This window comes from Labrus mixtus, chromosome 10 (assembly GCF_963584025.1).
Source record: "Labrus mixtus chromosome 10, fLabMix1.1, whole genome shotgun sequence".
NCBI lineage: Eukaryota > Metazoa > Chordata > Actinopteri > Labriformes > Labridae > Labrus > Labrus mixtus.
In genome coordinates, this window is record NC_083621.1 from 16,528,718 (window position 1) to 16,551,671 (window position 22,954).

A 22,954-nucleotide genomic window follows, 5' to 3' on the forward strand; every position below is an offset into this window, starting at 1 on the left:
TTGCTGCTTATTATTTTAAAAGCTGTCCATCACTTTTTTAGCCATGATCGAGTTCTGTGTTTTGATCAGATTTTTTTTTTAGATATCAAGTTTGATAAAGACTAAATAAATCTAATGCATTCATGCGCTGCAGCATCCAGAGGAGCCGTTCTGAAGATGCAGTCCACAGCTTGATTATTGTTAGCTTTTCATTACATCTGATGCATTGCTTATTACTGCTAAATAATCCTTCATTACGCAGTAATGAAACGAGGCCCCGTAAAACATAATAGAATCAGTCTTCATGGGCTGATAGGATGAGCATGGAAATGATAACGCACACCAAGGGAACTGTAGATGAAGAGGAATGAAATGAAAATGGGAATAATGAATGGAAGGGATAAATATGAGCTGCTATTACCTGCTGAGAGGAGGACATTAAATAGGGAATAGGAGAATGGTTGATGAAGGAGATATTAGGGAAAAGATTCATCTAGGTTATGTGGCATTTGTCCAAGGTGAGAATGAAAATAAAATGAAAGATGGAGGTAAAAAGTGTGCAAAAATATGGACTATGAATGTGACAGAGGAAGTGAGCACAGCAGAGTGAGCTGAGTGAAGCTGCGGAGAGACAGACAGAGGGCTGGGTTCGAGAAATAGAATAAATATTTGACTGAATGGGGCTATTGTGGTGCAAGAAAAGTTCCTGGATTGTTTTCCATGTTAATGTGCCGATTGTTCAGTCTTCCAGCACGGCCCACTGTTGTCTCATTGGAACAGAATGGAGCCAAACAAAACGGCTCTTTATCAGCTGTGCAGGAGCATTTTTCATGTCAGGGAGCAGACACGTTTGGGTATGGTGCACAAGGGAATGGAGGCATTTTCAATGTGAATAAATCTGAATTTTTAACACAAAGCAGGACATGATGCCAATGCTTATTATGATCTATGTCAATAATAAAGTTCTGATGAAGATGAAACAACATATTAATTGTGCTAGTAAGAAAAAACTGAAACATCTGCTCTCCTCTTATTAGACTTTTTGATTCAAGACATCAAAATATGTCATCGTGCTCTGGGATCATTTGTACTTATCACTATTTTTAATATCTATGTTATGTTTATTTAGCTCTTCACATTTAAGTACAGCTGAACAATAACTTTTAATATTATTGAAATCGTAATATAGCCGGTTCAATTTAGCATGCCAGGAGCAGCAGTTTGTACGATTTGTTTTCACCACACATTGTTAGTGAAACTTGTCAGGGCTGCAGAGAAACCCCAGCCGAGAGATCATGTTCTCTGAACATTATGAAAAGTCCTGGTGTTGCACAGACCACAGCAAAAAAAATCACATTAAGACTATCTAAAATATTTTTTCAATGAAGATGAAGTGCCAAAATTGCGAAATCTGTCACAATTATTGCAGAAGGACTGCATTGTACCATGATTAAAAATATCTAATTTTGGCACGTTTCATCTACATTTATTGCTGCTAAATAAAGTTAAAGCAGAAAAATGTGTGGATTATATTTGGGCATACAGTATATTTAAGGATTTTATATTTTTCCTACTTGTTATTACTGCAAAGAAGAACATAATTAAAATAGGTTTCACTAGATGGAAAGAGAGTTATGTATAGGCAACAAAAAGCATTTGAGATAAAAATGTGAAACGATATTAGAAAAATTCCTGCGGTGGGTTTGAACAAAACGGCTTTTAGACACGGAGCCAGAGGGAGAAAAAGAACCAGGAATCCAACCAGGTTAGATTCAATGGACCGGAAGATTTGTGGATGAACACAAGAATGATATTAGATAGAGACAAAAATATGTTAAATACTTTAAAAAAAGTGAAAGGACCATTGATTGTGGATTATATTTGTAAAATATGTATAACAATGATTTAAAAGAAACAGGTTGACACTCGATCCCAGAACAGCTGCTGTTAGCTCAGGCAGTAGAGACGAAGAATGATTGTGTATGTGTGTCTAGCTTGGACAGATAATTAAGTAGTCTTCTATCTAATATACAGTGTAATTCTGTTTGTACTGTACGTCAAGTTAAATCCTGTATTTTTTCTCACTACAGCCTCCTCTTACCAACTTGGACAGCATGTTTCTGTACATAGAGGATGTGATCAAGGTGTCGAGTCGTCTCCTCAGCCTGTTGGACCAGAAGCAGTTCCAACCAGGAGACCCTCTCTACCTGGAGACTCTCTGTAAGGGTTCAAACTATAACATAAGAGGCATGCAGTGCACCCCCATGTACAGAGGCTGTTTTCCTCTGGCAGTGGCCGGCGTGGGTTTGAATTCGAACTAGGCCCTTTGCTTGTCATCCCCCACTGTCTCCTCCAAATACTTCCTGTCTCTCTTCAGCTGTTCTATTTAATACAGGCAAAAAATGGCCCCAAAAACAACTTAAAAGTTAGTGACTGATGAGCTAAATTAGCCAAGAAGAAGTGAAGCTGCTGCCGGTTTCACAACCGCTTCCCCCCTGTAGATCAGTTTCTTTGATTATACTTGTTGACAGGAAACCAAAAAAAAATAAAAAAATCTTCACACATCTTGCTGTCAGATGCTGTCACACATACTATCTCACACTGACAGTCTCAGCTATCGGGGGTGTCTGGAGTTTGTAATGGGTGCAGCTTCTGCTTAATGCAAACACACCAGAGTTTATTGTGAAGGATGTGTGCCCAGAAATGTCGGCCGAGTATTTTTCTGTATTGACACATGGTTAAAACAACATTGACTCTTTCTGGACTAAAAGTTGCTTCCTGTATTTTTACTTCACTTCCTTTGTTATGGAAATTAGACCCATGTGGGATGCTTCTCTGTACACTTTAAACAGGTAGTAACTCTTGTGTTTGTGTTCATTGCGACTAAATCAGTGGATTGTGTCTTATATTTTGTAGCCAAATTGAAGGAGGGTACACCTAATCTAAACTGCCATGAATTTAAGGCATCTGTAGGCATTTTAAAGTTAGTACATCTTACATTGTTTGAAGCCCTTATTTAAAAGGAATGTCATTACACTTCAGATTGTGTGTTTTGCTCTAAGCATGATTTGACTTTCCTGACAGGTGATTCGTTCCTCAGCCTGTCTTCAGATATTGAAGCAGCTTACAGGGAGTACCTGGCAAACTACAACAACGTCACAGTGACGGAGAACAGCTACAAACAGAAGGAGGCGCTCTGGAACGACATTGTCAGAGTCATCAAGACCTCAGCGTAGGTTTTTTTTGTTACATTTTCTGTTTTTTGATACTGGGACAGAATGATTAACAATAGACATAACCTGTGATGGTTGTTGATTTTCATTGTCCTTAAGTCATGACTGTTGATACTTGCTGTTTATCTCCAGGCCTGAAGTAAACGCCACCTCTCTGAGTTTCTTCTTGGTGATGCCGGTGCAGCGGATCGCTCGTTACCCACTCCTCCTGCAGACCATCCAGAAACACTCCGAGAAAAGTCACCCAGCATATGCACTTTTGGAGCAGACCGCTCACACCTCCATTGCCCTGAACTGTCGCATCAATGAGTACAAACGCTTCAGAGAAGTTGGTGAGGCATGAAATCAACTATTTACATACTGTATGTGCTGAAAACAGAATATGTGATGTTATTCCTTTGACCTGGTGAGATCTTTTTAAATTGAACAAGAGAAGCAAGGCACTGTCATTCAAAGTGTCTGACAACTATATGAAAAGAATGCCTACTAAGGAAGAGTAGAAGGCTGATATGTGACTATAGCCCTATTCAGACTGACGTTTCAAGGTGTGATATTTACGCCCCTGTGACATTTCACCTTCAATATGAATGTCCCGGAGATGTGATTGGGGGCACTGACATTATCCCCCACTCTGTGCCGGCTTTGGAGTTAGTAATAGAGGAGTTACAGGGGCGGAGCCAGCGGGGGAGAGCAGTGCTGTGTGTGTGTGTGTGTGTGTGTGTGTGTATGTATGTGGAGCTCCCACTGTGCCTTGCTCTCTCGTGCTTCCACAACGCCGTCGAGCAATGTCAAATTCACAGACTGGGACACCAATATTACGCCGTTGCGGAAACAATATTAGTCTCTAAGCGTAATCACGACAAAACGTCATATCGGCACTGTTGCTGAATCGCGATATGAAAACGTCTTATAAAGCTATGTATGTAAAATGGAAGGTCTAGAACTGTACACCAGATTAACTATCCACCGTTCTCCCATTGTCCCATTGTAGCTGACAAATACAAGAAAACAGAAACTCTGACAATTAAGGACAAGATCAACCGTCTCAACACTCACAGCATCGCCAAGAAGACGGCGAGGATCAGCCAGCACTTCAAACACGAGACTGGAATAGCACCTAAGGTAAGGATTAAAACAATTCCTTTCCTTCAGAAGTGTGCATGAGCCAACACAAGATCCCTTCTCCAAGAAGCAGGACATTGACAAGAAAAAATCCTAACTAATCTGAATCAAAAAGGTAACATGTTAGTCGTCTTTAAGGATGGTTTGAGGTAACTCTACAAGGCTCCTGAAACCTTTTTGAGTACCCACTCAAACTACAATTCTGTAGTTAATGATTAATCAGACAAGTGGATAACCTGCAGAGAAAATGTATGATGTGAGCCTTTATTGACTCTGCTGTTTGTGCTGACCTGCTTCACTGCGCTTTGGCAGGTCACACCTTTCAGTCTGATAAGGTTTTTATGATCTGACCAAAGGGTTGATCCAAAGTTAAAGGAGCAATATGTAAGATATATTTACTGAATTAAATCATAAAGTGACCTTACTATATGATCAGACATTAAGGAAACATGCTATGTTTAAGTTCTGACTTCTCTGAAAACAACGCAGCAGCCAGTTTTGATTCCGGTCCGGAAGGGTCTGTTTTGTTTTGACCGGAGAAGGTAGGCGGTTTTAAGGCACCCCCACACAGCTGTGTCGGACGCCACTCCGTTTGCTAGGCAACCCACGCGTGCATTGACGCGAAAGAGAAGGGGACTGAGGGAGACAACTCTCTCCAATGTTTTGAATTTGGACAGCAATACCAATGTTAAAAGCTACATGTCAGAGTTAAATATTGCTCCTTAAAATAATTTTTCTCGTTCCTGTAACTTGTTTTAAATTAAGATATACCACTTGGAACATTACAAATAATTGTTTCAAGCTGATCATTTGCAGGCAAAACAAATTCAAACAATAAGCTCAAAGCCTCTGAGGGATATTATACTTTAAGAGTGGAATAAATTAATAGCTATGGAGTGGGAAATGATTGCAAGTGCAGAGCTTCAAAAGAGTACATGTCATCTCACATATAACTGCAGATCAGAACTCCACAGACCTTTGAAAATCCTGTTTAATCATCAATTAACAGATATATTTTTTTCTGCCTGTGTGTTGTTTGATAGCTGGTTGATGAGGAGTTTGACGCATTGGAAGGTTTCTTTTACGTTCTGGAGCATGGCATCCTGGAGCTCCTGGAGAACGTGGAGATGTACCTGCACCACCTGCAGGTAGGCCGTGTTTGTTTGAACATTCTACTTACCGATGTTAAAATATTCTCTCTTTATGTCCCTTGTTTATGGCTTAAATTAAGTTGACAAATAACATTAGCCTCAACATGACGAGATGATTCTATAGTGCTAGGTAAAAAACTTTTCATGATATGTGTTGATATGGATACAGGAGGGACACACTCCTATTGGTCAACACATTTCTGAAGGTTAGAGCGTCATGTGTGCAATTTCTGGTTTGAATAAAGTCCTGGACAGTTTTGTGAAGGTCATAATAAATATCCTGTTATCGCTCAGGAATGGTTATCTGCCTTAAGAAAGGCATAAACATCAGATGTTTGCAGACTTCTTTCTCACTGGCAATAAGGAGGCTGTAAACATGAATGTGTTCTTTCTTTGTTTACATTCACACTGCAGACTTTGTTCTGTCTACAAAATACTGCTCATGTCCCACGTGTGTGTTTGTGTCTCTGTTGTGTGTCTGTGTGTGTGTTTGTAGCTTTTCTTGTAAGAATGTGAGGGCAATTTGATCTCAGTGTTGATTTGTAAAGACATGTAGTAAAAACTGAGTACACAATTATTTATTTGTAACCGTGCTTCCTCTGTTTGATTCAGACTCGCTTTAAATACAGTTTGTACATTTGATTAACTGAGGCATCTAATCAGATAATACTTTTGTTTTTGGGTGTTTTCAGATTACTTTGTCCTGTTTTCCAGCTCACAGCTCTGAGACAAAAGACTCCTCTAGCTCCATCTTTAAGCCTGTTTTAGCTGTAAAAGTGGATATTTCGATGTGAAAAGCACAATTTTTATACAGGAAATGTAATAGATGTAATTGACAAGTAAATACCAACTCATATGTAAAGGCAAAATAATACTGTGAATGATTTGGGCTCCAGAGGAATTTTGTTGCTTTTTTCCCTCTATTAATTTAATCTAACAAAAATAAAGTCATCAGTGCAAAAGTGCAATAACCAGTTCAGTAACATATGCAGGACTTCACTGAAGATCAAAGAAAGTACACATTATCTAAATAATTTCTGGACACCAAAACTTGAATCTATGACTCTGGAGACGTGGAACAAGTTGGACATAGCTGGATATTTATTCTTGTACATGAATCACACCATGTAAACTCAGAGGCTCCACAGGTCAAACACATGAGTTCCTGTGTACATTTCCACCCTAAAATTAGCCTCTGTTGAAGTTTTTCCTCTTTCTATGCCCAACCAACAAGGATCAGCACGGAGTCCAAAATGTTTTTCAGAGTTTCCAACGTATAAAGGGCCAGTTATTTTTGAAATAGCAGGAAAGCTGTACGCTTACTTAAAATTAACCGTGTCTTGCCTGTTCACCAGCAACATCTCTTTAACAAGCTCTAACTTAGATGTGGTAACTTTGAAAAAGAATCAAACAAACAAGACTTCAGCATGGTTTTTATGTTCTATTTTTTTGGTCTGCAGGGGTTCCTGGCCTGCAAAACAGAGGAGTTTGACTTCGACATGGATGGAGAAAAGGCACCTATTTGCTACAAGGAGATCACTACAGCTCTCAGACAGTGGATTCTTCCTACATTTGTGAGTCTACCCATCACGTCATGCACTTACAAGAAGTAGAAACAGTATTTACTTGAGACAAAGCAGCAAAACAAAAACTGATCTGCAGGGGAAATTGTGTTGAGGAAAAAGAAAAGGCACAAAGAACTTACTCATAGATTATGATTAAACACTCTCTGAACAGAATGGACCGTGCGAGTCTTAAAGGATTTATGCGTAAACTAACACAGCATTTTTCTGATGATGAGCACCAATTTTGCCTCCATGCAGGAGAAGAGGATGAGGACGTTGATCCACAAGCCGCTGTGTGCACTCCGTGACCTCCTGGTGGGCCCGAGGAACCTGATCAGGAAGAGGCTGGACAAGCTGCTCGACTACGAAGTGATCTGTGAGAAGTCCAGTCTGAGCTACGAGGAACAGGCTGTGGCTAACACGTACAGGTAGAGAGAGAGGGAGGCTTTAAAGCTACACACTGGACTGATGGGCATTCTGTGTCAGTGCATTTAACCACTGGGGAATTCATCTCCACGCTCTGATTACTCATCAGATTTCTCACATTTTAAAGGTTTATTTTACACTCTTCAGGGATGTAGTGCTAAATGCTGAGCAAATGAGAAGTCAACAGTGTGAACTTCACCACATACACTTAAGCAAAGTTATTACCTCAGTTAAGTGATGCTAAATTTAACTTTTTATTTTTTACACTGTGAAGCTCTAGACTCTCAAATACTCCTCTAACATAGCCAAGTGTATCTGAGTCAGTGTCAAACAGTGGCTCTATTTTTACTGAAGCCTTCCTCAAATTTCCAGTCAGTAGTCGTGTAAAAAGTAGAATTTGAGAGGATCATAAGTAATAAATAGATCACAAGTTCAATAAGACCAACGTCGCTACATTTTCTTGCAATTATGTAAAAGTCAAAAGTGCAACAATGCGGTTCTCGCTGACGTCATCTTGCATTTCAATATCTCCTCTCTTCACAGGACAATGAACACATTACTCCTCAACGAGCTTCCTCAGTTCAACGGTTTGGCTCTGCAGATGATCTGGAGCATGTTAGGGACATTCAGCTGTCTGCAGAAAGACCTCGCCTCAGACATGGAGCAACTCTTCCAAAGCTTTGCACAGCAGGTAATGTCATGGGAAGTTTACTTTATATAGAATTGTATTCATTTCTTGTATATGCTTGTAATGAATTTATCCCAGTAAACTAGTAAAAAACAACACCATGAAGCTTTGTTCCAGACCCTAACCACAGAGGATATAAACATTAAGGACTTTTAAAGGTGTGATTGAACTTTTTCACTCATTTTGTTCTTATTCTCTGATGTCTTTAAGCTTCCTCACAGCTCTCTCAGCCCCAAAGCATTCTGGGAGTGGGCGGAGTCTACAGTGCTGGAAGGTGCCAGAAGGCTGGAGACTTTGTGTCGAGGTGTACAGGACACACTTAACGCCCCTGTCGACCAGGTTGGTACAGATGGAGATGAAATAGTTGTTGTCTCACATTTCTTTTTTTTGGGGGTTGTTGATCAGGAACAAAACTTCTGTTTCTTTTTATTCACCCTCAAACAAAAAACATATCTTTTAACACATGTCCCCCTCCTGCCTGCCTCACCACCTGTCAGATACCTTAAACTGGGGCACATTCTCTAAACCAGCCTGGCAAAACCTACAAAAAGTCACTTTCAATTTGTTTGTTTTCTAAATAACCAAAGGTAAGATGAGAACAGCTTCTGACAGGTGATACTTACCTCCAACATGTTGTACAAGCTGAAGAATTTGCTGAGTCATTGTTGTGATTCATAACTACAGCATCATGTTATTCATGTATTATTAGAAACCAGTCATGAATGTGCTTCTTCTTGTTCTGAAGGTTTCTTGATCCCTTTCCTGCATGGTCACATATTCTCAGATGAGGAAAACGTTCATGTTATTACTGAGCTTTTGTGACATTTAGAACTTAGGGTATGCAAAATCACAGTGAAACGTTCTTGTTGTTAATTGTTAAACTTTCAAATGTGAACAATGACAAAGAATAAAAATCATTGTATGTATAACTTTAACAGAAATATGTATTTTATTGATGTATCTGGTGGATTATTGCTGCTGCTAAAACAAATTCCTCAGCATATTTAATCCAAGTGGTCATCAACAGAATTTTCTAAAATTGAATTGTGATTTATCTGCAGATTTTGTGAATTCTCATTAAGTCACAAGCTAAATCCAAAATGTTTCTACTTTGATCTACTTGGACAATTATTTAAAGAATCCCTTACAGATTAAGTCATTTATTAAGAAGTATAGATTTGGAGAGATGTGTGTTACAACATAACCATTCTTTTAAGCCTGTCATTCCTTTCATTTCCCTGTTATCCACAAACTCTTTTATTTTCCCTTCAGCCTCAGAGTCCATCTTTTCAGCGCCGACTAAAGCAGCTGATGGATAAGCACGGTTCTGGAAAGATCTACCAGGTGGTGGGGACGGTGGTGGGCAGCCGGGATCTGGACCTGAACCTGGCCAAAGGGGAGCTGGTGGCCATCATCAGTGAGGCTGACACCCGCGGAGACAAGAGAAGATGGCTCGTCGACGCTGGAGGTAAGAAGCAAACATCCTCACGCTGGGGAAACGTGTTACAATGTTAAAAAAACAAGAACCGGTTTAGGTGTCATGAAACAATTCTCTGATTTCTAAGCAAGTAATATGTGACAGAAATTAACAAACATCTGCCGTCTATTTTTACAGATTTGCTGACTTATGTATATCCAATGTAGAAATAAATGTTGATAAATAGAAACTGAAATCACAGAGGTTGCAGATAGTGCCAACAATAATCTGATGTCAGTTCAGCTTCAGCTTCATGCAGCTCTTTGGCGCCCCCTTTTGGGTGTTAATTGTTATTGCAATTAACCAGCAATCAAACAGGTAGTTTCTGGAACAGTTATACTGCTAGAGTATGAACTGAAAGTGGAATTTTGCTTTGAAAACAGACAGAGTGATAATTTCCGCATCAAAAAAGTTCTATAGTAACTGTTATGTCCCACATCCCCTGATTCTACCTTCATAAATGTTATTTTCAAAATCTTCTAGTTTTAAACTTCAGTCTGTGCTGTTGCAAATTTTACTGACATTTTTTAGAATAATAAATACATTAATTCTTACTGCAGATGAATCCACTATAAAAGTAAATGTTTCTTCCATTTAATCATGTAGTAAATCTTAACATGTTTAACACATACTCCTCCTTGAATTGTTAATTTCCCATGCAGGCAGAAGAGGGTACGCTCCTTCCTCGAAGCTCATTCGTTATCACCAGCCAACAGATGACCCGCCCCCTTCACCACATTTGACCTTACCTGAGAGCATGACGGGAATCAGGAGACACTCCTACACCCCAGAGGGACGCCCACTGACCGTCATGAGCCGGCCCTGCTTTCAGGTGATTGCCTTTGTTTTGCATTCCCTGAACTTACCACTTACAACACTTTTACATAAAGGAGAATATTGATGATTAGAAATTGAGTCCAATTAGCCACAATCCCACCAAAATGTAGACATGTGCATTCAAACTCATTGTAATGTGTAATGCATTCAATCTGTGCCTGCATGAGAGAAAAAGTGTTTATACCAGCAGGTGACAGTAGTCTGTACTTGTCTTGAAACCTGGAAAACAAAGTGTTACAAAATATTGTTAATATAAAGTACCATTTTTAATTATATTATAGCCATTTCTAATTAAAATTGTGTCAAATACAATGTTTTAAATTGCCTTGCACTTATCAGTCCTTTGTGTATGTGGATTGAAAAAAAGGTCTAGCTGTTTGCTTCCCTCACCTCAGTTTATCGCTATCTTTTGCAGTGATGAATGTTTTCTATCACCCATGGGCTCTGCCTCTAATTCAACACGATCAAACAGCTGATGAACTGCAGACAAGAGCCTAAGAGGACCAAATGTGAGGGACACACAGCAGAAACTAGAGCTAAACATGCTCAGCCTCTGAAGAAGCCCCCTAAATTGATCGCTCCTTAATAATATAGAACACTTAGTTAATTTAAGCACTGCACACATTTCATGTAAAATATAATAGCTTGTTCAAAATATTCATAACAAAACAGTTAACGGGCTCATTTTAGAGCCCTGTTAGTGTCAATAATTCTACAAGACGAGTCTGACCTCGGCCTGAAGCTCAGAGTTGAACTGTTCCAACATCAGAGACTCCAAACTGAGAGCGTGTGTGTTTGTTACCTTAAACATTACCACCTCAGTGTGTGTGTGTGTGTGTGTGTGTCTGAAGCTTTGACTGATGCATGTGACAACAACCTGCTACGGAAGCATCAATCTGTCACACATCTGACTAAGACTGTGTGTGTGTGTGCGCGTGTGCAAGTGTAATCATGTGTGTGTCAATATCTGCATAAAAGACTGTGCACGTGTGTTGTTAATGGAGAGGTCCATAATTAGCAGTTTAACCTTGTAAGTGGGCTATTGTGTGAAGGGTCGAGAGTTAATTTATGCGGCACAGCGCTGCAGAGGAGAGATAGAGTGTGTGAGTGCATGTGTTTGAGATTGATTTACATTTGCAACACATGTGAGTGTGAGAGGGGAGCGTCACAGCTTGTAAATTTGTGGTGGTTTATGTGGAAGTCTACATGGGAAAGAGGGAGATTTAGAAGAGTGGATGAGGAAGAAGTGTTGTGTGTGTGTGTGTGCGTGTGTGTGTGTGAGGGAGATATGCCTCCACATTGCCTGTTAAAGTGAGTGATTGCTCCAGTGACCTCATATAGGCGGTTTTTCATGCCCCCTCCTCCCCACGTCCCTCCTCCGTGACCCTGAGTCTACACAACACAACACACACACCCTCACACTCTGTCATCACTAGTCCAGATCAAATATACTATACATGTATGTGTGTTCTTTCATGCAGCCTAAAGAGAACATTTTAAAAACTAAACCACGGTTTTGTCATGAGGTTATGATGACGACCTTTTGAAGACTTTATGGAGTAACAGAAATATGAAGTTGCAGGATTTGTCTTGACTGCAGTCCCCTGATAACTCATCTCTTTGTCTCAGATCTGCATCCAAGACAATGTATATACAGTATGTCTATCTGTATGACGTAGACGCTGATGTGTCCTGACTGTGCACTGCCACTTATCCAGTGTCAACTAGGATGGCCTTCTGCAGCACCTTGACCCTGCATGTAGGCTGCTATATCATCTCTTAAGCATTGTTTGACAATGACCTGTACTTGGAGCCGTGTTGTTGGGCTTCCCTTTTTACTGAGCTCCTCGTTGAGTCATCACTGACAGAACTGACCTTTTTGTCTTTATCTCTACATCAAATATTTTCATTTCTCTTTGCAGTTGCTTATATTTTGAGTTCTGATGGTCTGTAGTCAAATATGTTTTAAGACCTCTCTTTGTACAGACCAAATGAAGGTTTCTGATTCTTATTATTTGGCCTTTTTTTTGCCTATATTGATATGACAGCTGAAGAGAAGCAGGGAATGTGGGGAGGAGAGAGTGTGGTAGACTCGCATCTAAAGGAGTCGAACCTGTGACCAATACTTGGGAGGACTGCAGCCTCTGTAAATGAGGTGCTTACTCTACTGACTGAGCTAAACTGGCGCCCGAATGTAGTAATCATTTACCTAAAAAATATCTTGTTCTGTTTCTCAAGATATTTATTAAAACCAGAAGAACAGATGGAGGAACTCAACAATGTGTCATTTTGAGTTGCTCTTTGGATTGAGATACATGGGATACATTGAGAACAAGAAAAACTCCCCAAAAAATAAATAAAACGCCTTGGTAGCCTAGTGGTTAGTGCGCGCACCTTATATACAAAGGCCTTAGTCCTCCAAGCGGGTGGTCTGGCTTCTAATGGCCAGTGTGACCGCACCCTAATCCAACCTCTGGCTCCTTTCCTGCTTGTCTTTCACATCTCTCACATAAAAGCCCAAAAATACACCTTTAAAGAAAAGACAAAAATAACTCACATGAACTCTCTTTTTAAACAACTGAAAAGCTTTTATTTTCATGGCATGGTCATGCAGACCTTAAAAAAAAGTCTCGATGAAGACTTGATGCTGCAAGGCTTAAGTATGTTTTACGGTCTAAAAGACCATGTCATGAAAATAAAGGCATTTTAATTATTTAAAAAGAGAGGGCCTTGGCGTTTTTCTTATTCTCTGAAACTTATGAAACAAATACTATATAAGCCATTTTTGTCCTAGTGGCAGCCAATCAGAGATGTATACATATATTAGTGTCCCAGGCAAAAAAATGTCCGAATTTGCCCTGAGCCAGTTCTGCCATATCTGTTAAAATGATTTGTCCTTTTCATTCTATAGTGCACAGTGCTTTCATTATCATTGTCTCAGACTTTTCCTCACCTATTACTCTATTTACCCCCAGTTTACATTCAGTCATGAAGCTTCCTTGCCTTTCAGCAGACTTTCACCTTTGTTGGAAATGATCTAATTACCGTCTCATTTTCTCACAGTTTCATTAGGTGTGTAGACATGCAGGGAAATGGTGAAATGATCAGTACATTCCAGTGTGTCTTCTGCAGGAATTCTCAGTCAGCTCTGTCTCTCCTCCAGCCTCTCCTTTCATTTCCATCAGAAATATTGCTCCGGAGGATATTCACTCGGCTCCTTCAGTGTGGATCACTATGCGACCGTTAGCCATGAATGGTCACTTTAGTAAATTTTTTTCTTTTTCTTAATTCTTACCCTCCATGTCTCTCCCTGGCTAAATGCTAATTTTATGCTAATTGGTGTAGACCGTCAGGGCAGAGCTGATGTCGTAGCCGAGAGGTGAGCCCAGGTGAAGGGTTTGTTAATGACACAGAACAGCCGGCTAAACTTGGCTATTAGCTCTGCTGCGGCTCTCTGTCATAACAACACGGAGCTCATTAGGAGGCCTTCATGCTCAGGGAGTGTGTGTGCATACGTGTGTGGCAGAGAGACGGGATTTGTCAAGACATAACTATGGCCTTAACCTTTTCAGAGAATATTACAATGATTTGTGGTTGTGTTTATGAGTGTGTGTGTGCGTCACATTTGTACCTGCGCGCATGCATTATCATTCTCAAAGTTGTGTGTTGTGCCTCTCTATGCAGCATCAGTGTGTGACTTGCACACAGCGGGTCCAGCATTACAGCTAGTGAGATGGTGATGAAGTCCTTGATGAGACTGTTAAAGCACTTCATCACAGAGGAGGTCGGACTAACTGGCTTGCAGACACTCAGGCAGTCAGGATGAGGTTTCTTTGGGACAGGGATCATTGTAGACCGATAGAGGTATGAGGGAATAATGGACTTGGCCAGAGAGAAGTTGAAGATCTCCTTGAACACTGACGCTATAGCAGGTCAGCTCAGGCTCTTTCAAAACTTTCAGATATGCTGTCCGGCCCTGCCTCCTCCCCTCAGTTTGTCCACTCTCCTGAAGTCCCCCCTTTGTACTCTTCACTATTGATTTGCAGAATACTGTTTTGGATCCTCAACTTTGGCACAGTAGTGATTGCCAAAAGTTTGTCTAAAAGAACAACATAAATAAAACAAGCCTTTTTGAATGGGTGTGTTTGTGAGTTATGGGGCTTCTGCAGCCAGCCTCAGGTGGACACTCAATGAACTGCAGGTCTTTACACTACCACATCACATTATTTTTCAACATCAGAGGTTGCTGCTTGGTGAATATGAGTTGCTACACCTCTCTTTTGATTTGTTGCTTTTTTTTTTTCTGATAGCTGTTTGTGGTTCAAAAGGAAGCCACGCCCTAAAGCAAACACTGCTTTGTCGTCTTTTGTCCTATAAAATGACTAAAAATAACATCATCCTTTTATAAAGAAGCCTTGAAAAATAATCGATTGAGAACTGAAACTCTATGAAATGGTTTTTGTTTAGCTTAAGAAGTAGGCTCAGTTTCTCATAAGCTTACAACCACAGACGACCACATTTATCCTCCTTGGGGATGTCTTTTATTCTCTATAAACAAAGTCTTTACTACATTTCCCTCTTATCTCATGATTGTATTCACTACTGTATAATGACGAGCGTAAAAGCATCTCAGGCTAGCTGGTATTGGTGATTTCAGTCCTGTATTTGACTCCTTCTTCCAGGTGTTTGCAGCCTACGACTTCAACGCGAGAGGTAACCATGAAGTTTCTGTCCGGTCTGGTGAGCTGGTCCGTGTCCTGGAGCCACATGACAAACGAGGGAATCCTGAGTGGAGTCTGGTGGAGGCGAAAGGAGGGCAGAGAGGCTACGTGCCCTCCAACTACCTCACAATCATGGCTGTGCCGACTGGGGCGCAGGGTGCATATCCTGCTTCTTGCTGAGAGGAGAGGAAGGATGGAGAGCAGCATGTGCAGTATGAAAGAACGCTAACAGCAGTCTTTGAAGCTGAAGCTGAACTTTCACAAGTCATTGTGATTTTCAGTGACAAAATCAGTGTTCTAAATTGCAGGAATGCAAAAAAAAAAGCCAAATTCTGTTGACTTCAAATTATTATTTTGGGGCTTAAATTTTTCAATTTCATCTTCACGACCTTTTATGTTAAAACTAATGCGACGAATGCGATAATGAGATTTTCAAAATTTCAAAAAATGTATGTAAAAGTCATTTTAGTTTACATCATTGTTGTTTCTTTAACCCCAAATCACTAATTTGCTTCAAAAAAATCATTACAGCATACAAGGCCCCTTTTTTGTAGACCCTGGTTTAAAGGGAAAACGAAGACAAGAGTCTTCCTCCTCTGATTATTTTGAAGTTTCACATTCAAAATTGTCCTCCAAAGTGGAGACAGCTGAAGTCACAAACAAAATGTGACTTTAAAAAAAACAACCTGTAATGTTTTTGAAACTTCAGCTTTACATCAAAAATGACTTGACTTGAAGTGCATCAGTGGACTTAGTGGATTTGCCCTGATGTTGTGACGTTTCATTGTAGACCTTAAAACTGAAACAGGCGATGACATATCAGCAGTATTTTATAAGTCTGCTCTATTGCGGACATTGCCTTACTCATGTCAATATACTATGTGACCCACTGGGGAAAATGAAGGAGGACACAGCCTTGGTGCTTGTAGTTCCATGTTGTCTGGCTCATGAGCTCTTCAGCACCACCTTGCTGAAGTGGATTATACATGTGTGTATATATATATATGAAGGCCAAAGGAAGCTTTAAGCCCCACTTTTGTCAAGGCCATCTTTAAGTGACAATGACAGAAAGTTTTAATGAGGCTTGAAGGACTCCTGAGCTGTATGCAAAGGGGGACTCATTTCCCATGATCCTCAGCAGGAAATAAGGACACTTGAATTGAACAACAGACTGCATGTTCTTGCTACTGTCTGCATGTTTGTGAGCTAACTGCAGCACTTAGACCCGCAACGAGCAAAAAGTGTGTGTGTGTGTGTGTGTGTGTGTGTGTGTGTGTGTGTGTGTGTGTGTGTGTGTGTGTGTGTGTGTGTGTGTGTGTGTGTGTGTGTGTGTGTGTGTGTGTGTGTGTGTGTGTGTGTGTGTGTGTGTGTGTGTGTGTGTGTGTGTGTGTGTGTGTGTGTGTGTGTGTGTGTGTGTGTGTGTGTGTGCGTGCGTGTGTGTGTGCGTTCATGCGTGCATCTGTTTGATGTGAAATTGAGCTGAAGGATGCGTGTGATATGTGTGGGTGTGTGTGTTGGGTCTTCTCCACATCCTCACCTGGAGGCAGGAGAAGCACTGTATCCAGACTGACAGGTACAACGCGTTCTCATCATCTCTGACTGTGTAATGTGATGTAAATATAAAATGTCTCCAGGGCCCAGAGACATGGAGAGAGGAGAGAGGAGGAGGGATTTTAAAGACAGTGGGAGATTTCTTTTTTTAAGGGAAGAGGAACTGAAGGAGTTGGAGGGGGAAAAGGTGTTTTTTCCTTCCTCTAACTGTTAGCTGATTTAAATACTTTCTGTTATGCTTTTATTATCTCACTTCCTGTTGCAATAAGAGGCTAAATTGAGTTTTTGTTAGTTTTTGGCCTAATAATGATATATACAGGACTGAAACAACCTAATTCTGTATTCATAGGCACCTGATGATGCTTGTTGCCATGGATACTGTTAATTCAATGCAGGTCCCGTCTGACTGTGCCATTTTTTCAATTTGGCTGGACAGCAAGAACATTTAGTTCCAACAGAATCATAATTGTAGCACATTTTTGCTGCTTCAGTAGGCTACATTTTCATGTCACTAAGTACACAAACCTGTAAGACAAGAGGAACCATTCTGCACAGAAAGCAAAATACCCCAGCCTCGGTACTTCTATGTCTGTACTTGACATGGAGGCAGAGAGTGAGTGTCTTTTCTAGACATGCATGTGATGGACCGGTTTGAAGAATTCAGCGGCATGTAGCTGTGAGCAGCCAGTGTTCAGTTTGTCTTTTACAGGCTACAGTAGAAACATAGCTAAGTTGGACTATGTTGATTCACCTGTACTTAGCCTACTTTGCTGTGATTGGCTAGGGATGTCAAAAAAACATCAAACACAGGAGTCCCACAAAGAAGTGTCCCTTGTTAAACCAAATGTCAATGCTAAATTGTGTAATTGAGACATTCCTTGAAGCAGACATCTTGTAACATGAGTATGTTCTTCATAAAAGCAAGCCTCCTCCCTCAGTATTGTGCTGCATCAGCTGCTTTGGATGCGTTGCAGAGGGAGGGAGAACAGGGGCGGTTTGGACTCAGAGCGGCTCAGCTGGAGCTTAGCTGTCCCCAAACGTTTGAATGTCAGGACGGAGCAGAGCAGCAGGAGGGATGGGGAGCTGTTTGTGTACGATATGTTACCATCAAAACAAAATACCAAATGTCCTCGAGGTTAGTAGAGGAAGAAAATATACAGTATATCCCCCGTCTGACTACATTTTACCTGCTTTCACCTCCTCAAAGGGCATTTTAAAGGGTGAAGCCATGGAGCCTTGAACTCGGTGATGTATTTCACAAGTGCTATAAATTCCCATGAATGTTAAATACAGCGTGAAGCTGCTGTTTGTGATATACCTTCAAATTTGAAGCAAATTAATTTTTTAAAAGAGTTTTCTTACAAAATGTAGATAATGTAAGAACTAAACCCCTATAATAAAAAGTCATACAAAGCCAGTGTCTTCCTCTTTTTCTAAGTACAGGGTCCCATTAAAATCTTTCATTTTGATCAGAAACCTAAAAATATAAACTTATGAGCAGTGGTTTGGGTATAAACTTTGTCCTTACAGAGATGTGTGTGTGACTGGAGCAGTTTTTGTTTCTCAACTCTCCACCACTAGAGGGCGCAGGAGACCTCGCCTGGTTGTGTTAAATAGGAGAGCCAATGGAAACGTCGTGATTGTGTGTGTGTGTGTGTGTGTGTGTGTGTGTGTGTGTGTGTGTGTGTGTGTGTGTGTGTGTGTGTGTGTGTGTGTGTGTGTGTGTGTGTGTGTGTGTGTGTGTGTGTGTGTGTGTGTGTGTGTGTGTGTGTGTGTGTGTGTGTGTGTGTGTGTGTGTGTGTGTGTGTGTGTGTGTGTGTGTGTGTGTGTGTGTGTGTGTGTGTGTGTGCCCTCTTTACCTTTGTCAGTATTGGTGCTTTCTCGGGAGCAGAACATAATCCTGTACATTCTGTTCATATTGTTCAGTTGGGATTTTTTTTTCTTAACCACATGAAGTGTAACATATTAAACCTGTTGATATTCCAGTTTTAAAGTCTGTACAGCAATTATGTTAATAAATTATTGTTTTGTAACTGTGCTTTTCTAACTTATTTGATGCCGCAGGGCTTTAGTGACCTGAGATGAATCATGAAGTCTTTGAAGTGTTGCCAAAGTTATGATGTTAAATTCACACACACACACACACACACACACACACATAGATCCTTTCACACAACAGATGGGAGTGTGTGCACTGCAGCAGTAGTATCCAGTAGTATCTGTTGGGGCAGCTGTGAGCTGACTGTGTGTGGCTTCAATAAAACTAAACAGAAAACTGCTCTGTGTCCTCGTGTTATTTCACACCTTCACAAAATGTGAAACATTTGGTCTTAATGACAAGCTGCACCAATGACAACCAGCATAAAAGGAACATCAGAGTTCAAATTGTAGCTCACATCAGTTCCAATCTGTGCAGGTTTTTAAAGTGTGTGCTTTTTATTATGTGTGCTTTTTCAATTTAATATACCTATATTTTTACTTGTTGGGTGGGAATTACATATTTGGGAGTTATCCATTCTGGGGAAGGGATGATTTATTGTTGGCTGATATTATCTCAGTTCTCTATCGGCTTACATGCTGCCTCATATGCACATAAAAGAAAACATCCATTTACACACCATGGTACAGACAAATATGCTTTTGTAAAGAAGTAATATAGCTGTCTAATACTTTCTCTTGCAAAAGGCACTCGTACTTCATTGGTAAATATATGACAACACATCATACTAGCATGGATGAAAAAAAACATGATTGGAATTGCATCTTAATTTTTGCATTAGTTTGAAATGTATTGGCGATTTAATGACACATTTTTGCTAAATGTCTCTTAGCATTTTGTTTCCATGTATGTATGAACTACAGGTAATGGTTCTGTTCTCTTATAAGTGAAATGATTTTGTTTTTATTTGCCTTGATTAGTTGGTAATGGTTAAATAATAATAAAAAACTTTTCCTACCTACATTTTTTGTAATGATTAAAACTAAACTTTTATCTTAATATGGACATTGGTGATTCATTTACAATACCATTAGGTAGAATAGCCTACACTTTATTTTTTTTTAAATGTGTCTTTGACTCTTACGCACATCTCATACATACTAAAAGCAAATAACATTTCAAATAAAGAAAACAGGTAGATCTATAATCAATTATTTTGTGACAAAAATATTTATGGATTTAGAGTGAAATGCAAATGAATACAAATGTAAAATAAAATAGAAATACAGAATGATATTTATAAACACATTAAATGACAGGCGAGACGATGATGTCACGTTTGCCATTTTGTTGAACAACTTGCCTTGACAGGTTCTTATCTTTGAACATTATATTTTATTTGGAAAAATAAACACAAGTTACTTCAAGAAGTTCTTTTCTAGCACTCACCACAAGCATCAAAGCCATTTTAGACCTGACAAGGCCGAACTCACCTTACTTTAGTTAATAATTAGAAACTAATTCCTAGCATGGTGAAGTTTTGTGATATTAAACATGGAGGACGATGAAAGGGGCGATGAAGAAGAGGAAGGACTCTGAACAAGCTGCAAAGACGATGTTTAGTTAAATTGAGCTTAAATGACCCTGCTTCTGTTATATGTGTTGTGTGTCTAGCTTAGAAGGCATCTGCTAGCTAGCTGATGTTGCAGATAGTGTTTCCATAGTAACCCCAGAGGAATCTGCTTTAAAGATGGTTACAGATGTATTCCCTAAATTAATAGATGTTTTTATTGGTGGCATTTAAAATGTTTGAGGTTATTTTGCTTGAATTAAAGCATATTATTTGTTCAACCATAATGTAGTGAAAAATCATATAATTTGCTGGCGGTGTACATCAAAAAAGTAAAGTGGATCTCTAGTTTTAGGCATCAAAGATCTTGAGCTCATAATCATATTATAAACACTTTTTATATTCAGTTGTCTCTGTACTATTAGTTAAAATACACACATGCTGAGTGACACTACATTTAAACTGCTGTATTTTTTTACTTTACTTTTACTTTTACTTTACTTTTACTGTACTTTATATTTTGAAATCAATATCTAGACTTAAGCAATATGTTTATTGTGAATGCTCATATCGCTGAACGATAAAATCTTGATTAAGGGTAAAGTAAACCCTAATCTTTACTACAAAGAACAAATTAAGTGATGTTAAATAATTGTGATATATGAGACCAAAACGCCTCTACATCATATTTCAGACTACATACAACGGAGAACATACTAGCACGTTTCCCCCTCCCCTGCTGCTCTCTAAATTTAAGACCAGCAGGACAGATTTGGACCATGAAGATGGTGACTAGATCTTTCTCAACAGCCAACCTGTGGGGCTTTTTAGAAAGGCCACAAACTACACAGACTGTGTGTCAGCTGAGCAGTATACTTTGTACAAACTAGTTTTGGCAGATTCTTAATGACTGAACATGTTTGCAGAGTAAACTAAGCTCCTTGTAGGTTTCAAACCTTGCAGTGTGAACAGGCCCAATGCCCAAACTGGTCAGAATCTTTACACAGCAGCTGGCACTACATCATCTGCTGAATGTTGTCTCTCCTCTCTTCTTGTTTGTTGACGTTGTAACATCCTCCACCATTCTTCATCCTCTCTTATTTTCACCACAGTGTAAAATCACATTTTCTCTCTAGCCATTTTGTGCTTCCCGGAGCAGCAGGTGTGTGTTTGAACTGCTCACAGGTACCTCTTTAATCTTCATACACTTTCAGTGTAGCAATGTGCAAAATTAATGCAAACAAAAAACTGCAGTGACTCAGTATATGTATACACACACCTACAGAAAAAAACCTATTTGTATGCTGTGTTGTGTTAAGCTTTGTTTCTGTTTCAGATGAGTTCAGTGTACAGTTCACCTACTGCATGAATGTAAATAAGCTCGGCAGCAAATATTTCCCAGGGAAAGAATAATAGGGGAATATGTTCTGACAGTATATTTTTGTATTCTCCTCATATTATGTTCTTGTAGCTGAGCCAAACCTTAATGCCTAGTTTGTATTTTTCTCTGGCTGTCAGAGGCTATTAGCAATATCTGCTTTTACCTGTTTGTTCACTCAGCCATCAACGCAAAGTAAACATCAAGCCAAAGGTGCCTTAATGTGTCTTTTTGTTATAACTTAAGCAATTTATGCATAGCCATCACCTAGCAGGGCGGATGTGCTGCAAAATATTTCCTTGGAGGGGCTACACCCGCAGCACACATTTGAAGTTTCTATTACAGAACTGGTGTCACAGATTAAAAGTTACTTTGGACATTTTTTTATTAGATTGACTTATCTCTTCACAACTTGCATCTACGTCTCCACCAGGCTGCAGCCTCAAGTGTGGAAAAAATGAACCGTCTGAGTGGACTCACAGGTTGTTTGCCAGGAGGCTTTAGTCCTGCCTCAGCCCCACTTTTCTATTGACTGAAAGTTAGTTTGAGACATACAAGAAAAATCTCCAGCCTTTAAACTGCATTAGGCTAACCACCTCCTGACACCAGGTCCATACTTATTTATTTATCTATTTGTTCCGTACATGTCAAAACACACAACAGAAAAGGACAAAGAAAAAAACCAAAAACAATTCACACTTTATCCCATGTACGGAAAGGAGCAGGGAGAAGAATAATTCTTGTTTTGCCTGCCCCTTACTCAAAAAGCAAACAATAAATGTCTGGATGGTCTGTCCAATTACAATCAATGAATGAATATCATGCCAACATAAAACAAATCTGACAATTCAGTCTTTACTTCCTCAAAAAGTAGAAGGAAAACACACACAGAATATACTAACTGCCACTTTCATACCGTCTGATAACTTTGTTCTTATACATTTTCTTAAACTGAAATATCTGAACACAGCCCTTCAAATCATTATTTAAAGAATTCCACAATTTAATTCCAATGACAGATATCCACTTCTGTTTTAAAGTTGCCCTCGCAAACTGATGCTTAAAATGAAATTTTCTTCTATGCTCTTCATCTTCTGAGCTAAAAACAAACATCTTTTGTAAACTTTCTGCTAATACTTCACTCTTTGCTCTGAACATAACTACAAGTGTCTGTAACTCAACTAAATCTTTCAGTTTCAATAAACCTGATCTTAAAAACAGCCCATTGGTGTGCTCTCTATAGTGGACTTTATGAATGATTCTTAACGCTCTTTTCTGTGAAATAAATAACGGATTAATGTTTGTGACGTAAGTGTT

At 39.6% G+C, this 22,954-nt stretch overlaps 1 protein-coding gene across 2 annotated transcripts in view; it reads left to right on the top strand.

Annotated features, from left to right (window-relative positions):
* The window catches only part of arhgef37 (Rho guanine nucleotide exchange factor (GEF) 37), a 31,683-nt gene extending 12,655 nt beyond the window's left edge, over positions 1 to 19,028 (top strand). For both annotated transcript variants that reach the window (XM_061048556.1, XM_061048557.1), the window contains exons 6-17: positions 2,070 to 2,199; positions 3,064 to 3,211; positions 3,345 to 3,544; positions 4,204 to 4,334; positions 5,378 to 5,482; positions 6,946 to 7,059; positions 7,309 to 7,478; positions 8,020 to 8,167; positions 8,375 to 8,503; positions 9,437 to 9,632; positions 10,304 to 10,473; positions 15,161 to 19,028. In XM_061048556.1, the coding sequence (XP_060904539.1) occupies positions 2,070 to 2,199; positions 3,064 to 3,211; positions 3,345 to 3,544; positions 4,204 to 4,334; positions 5,378 to 5,482; positions 6,946 to 7,059; positions 7,309 to 7,478; positions 8,020 to 8,167; positions 8,375 to 8,503; positions 9,437 to 9,632; positions 10,304 to 10,473; positions 15,161 to 15,379 (1,860 nt within the window). In that variant the 3' untranslated portion in view covers positions 15,380 to 19,028. The remainder of the gene's footprint in view (positions 1 to 2,069; positions 2,200 to 3,063; positions 3,212 to 3,344; positions 3,545 to 4,203; positions 4,335 to 5,377; positions 5,483 to 6,945; positions 7,060 to 7,308; positions 7,479 to 8,019; positions 8,168 to 8,374; positions 8,504 to 9,436; positions 9,633 to 10,303; positions 10,474 to 15,160) is intronic.
* Positions 19,029 to 22,954: the final 3,926 nt, after the last annotated feature.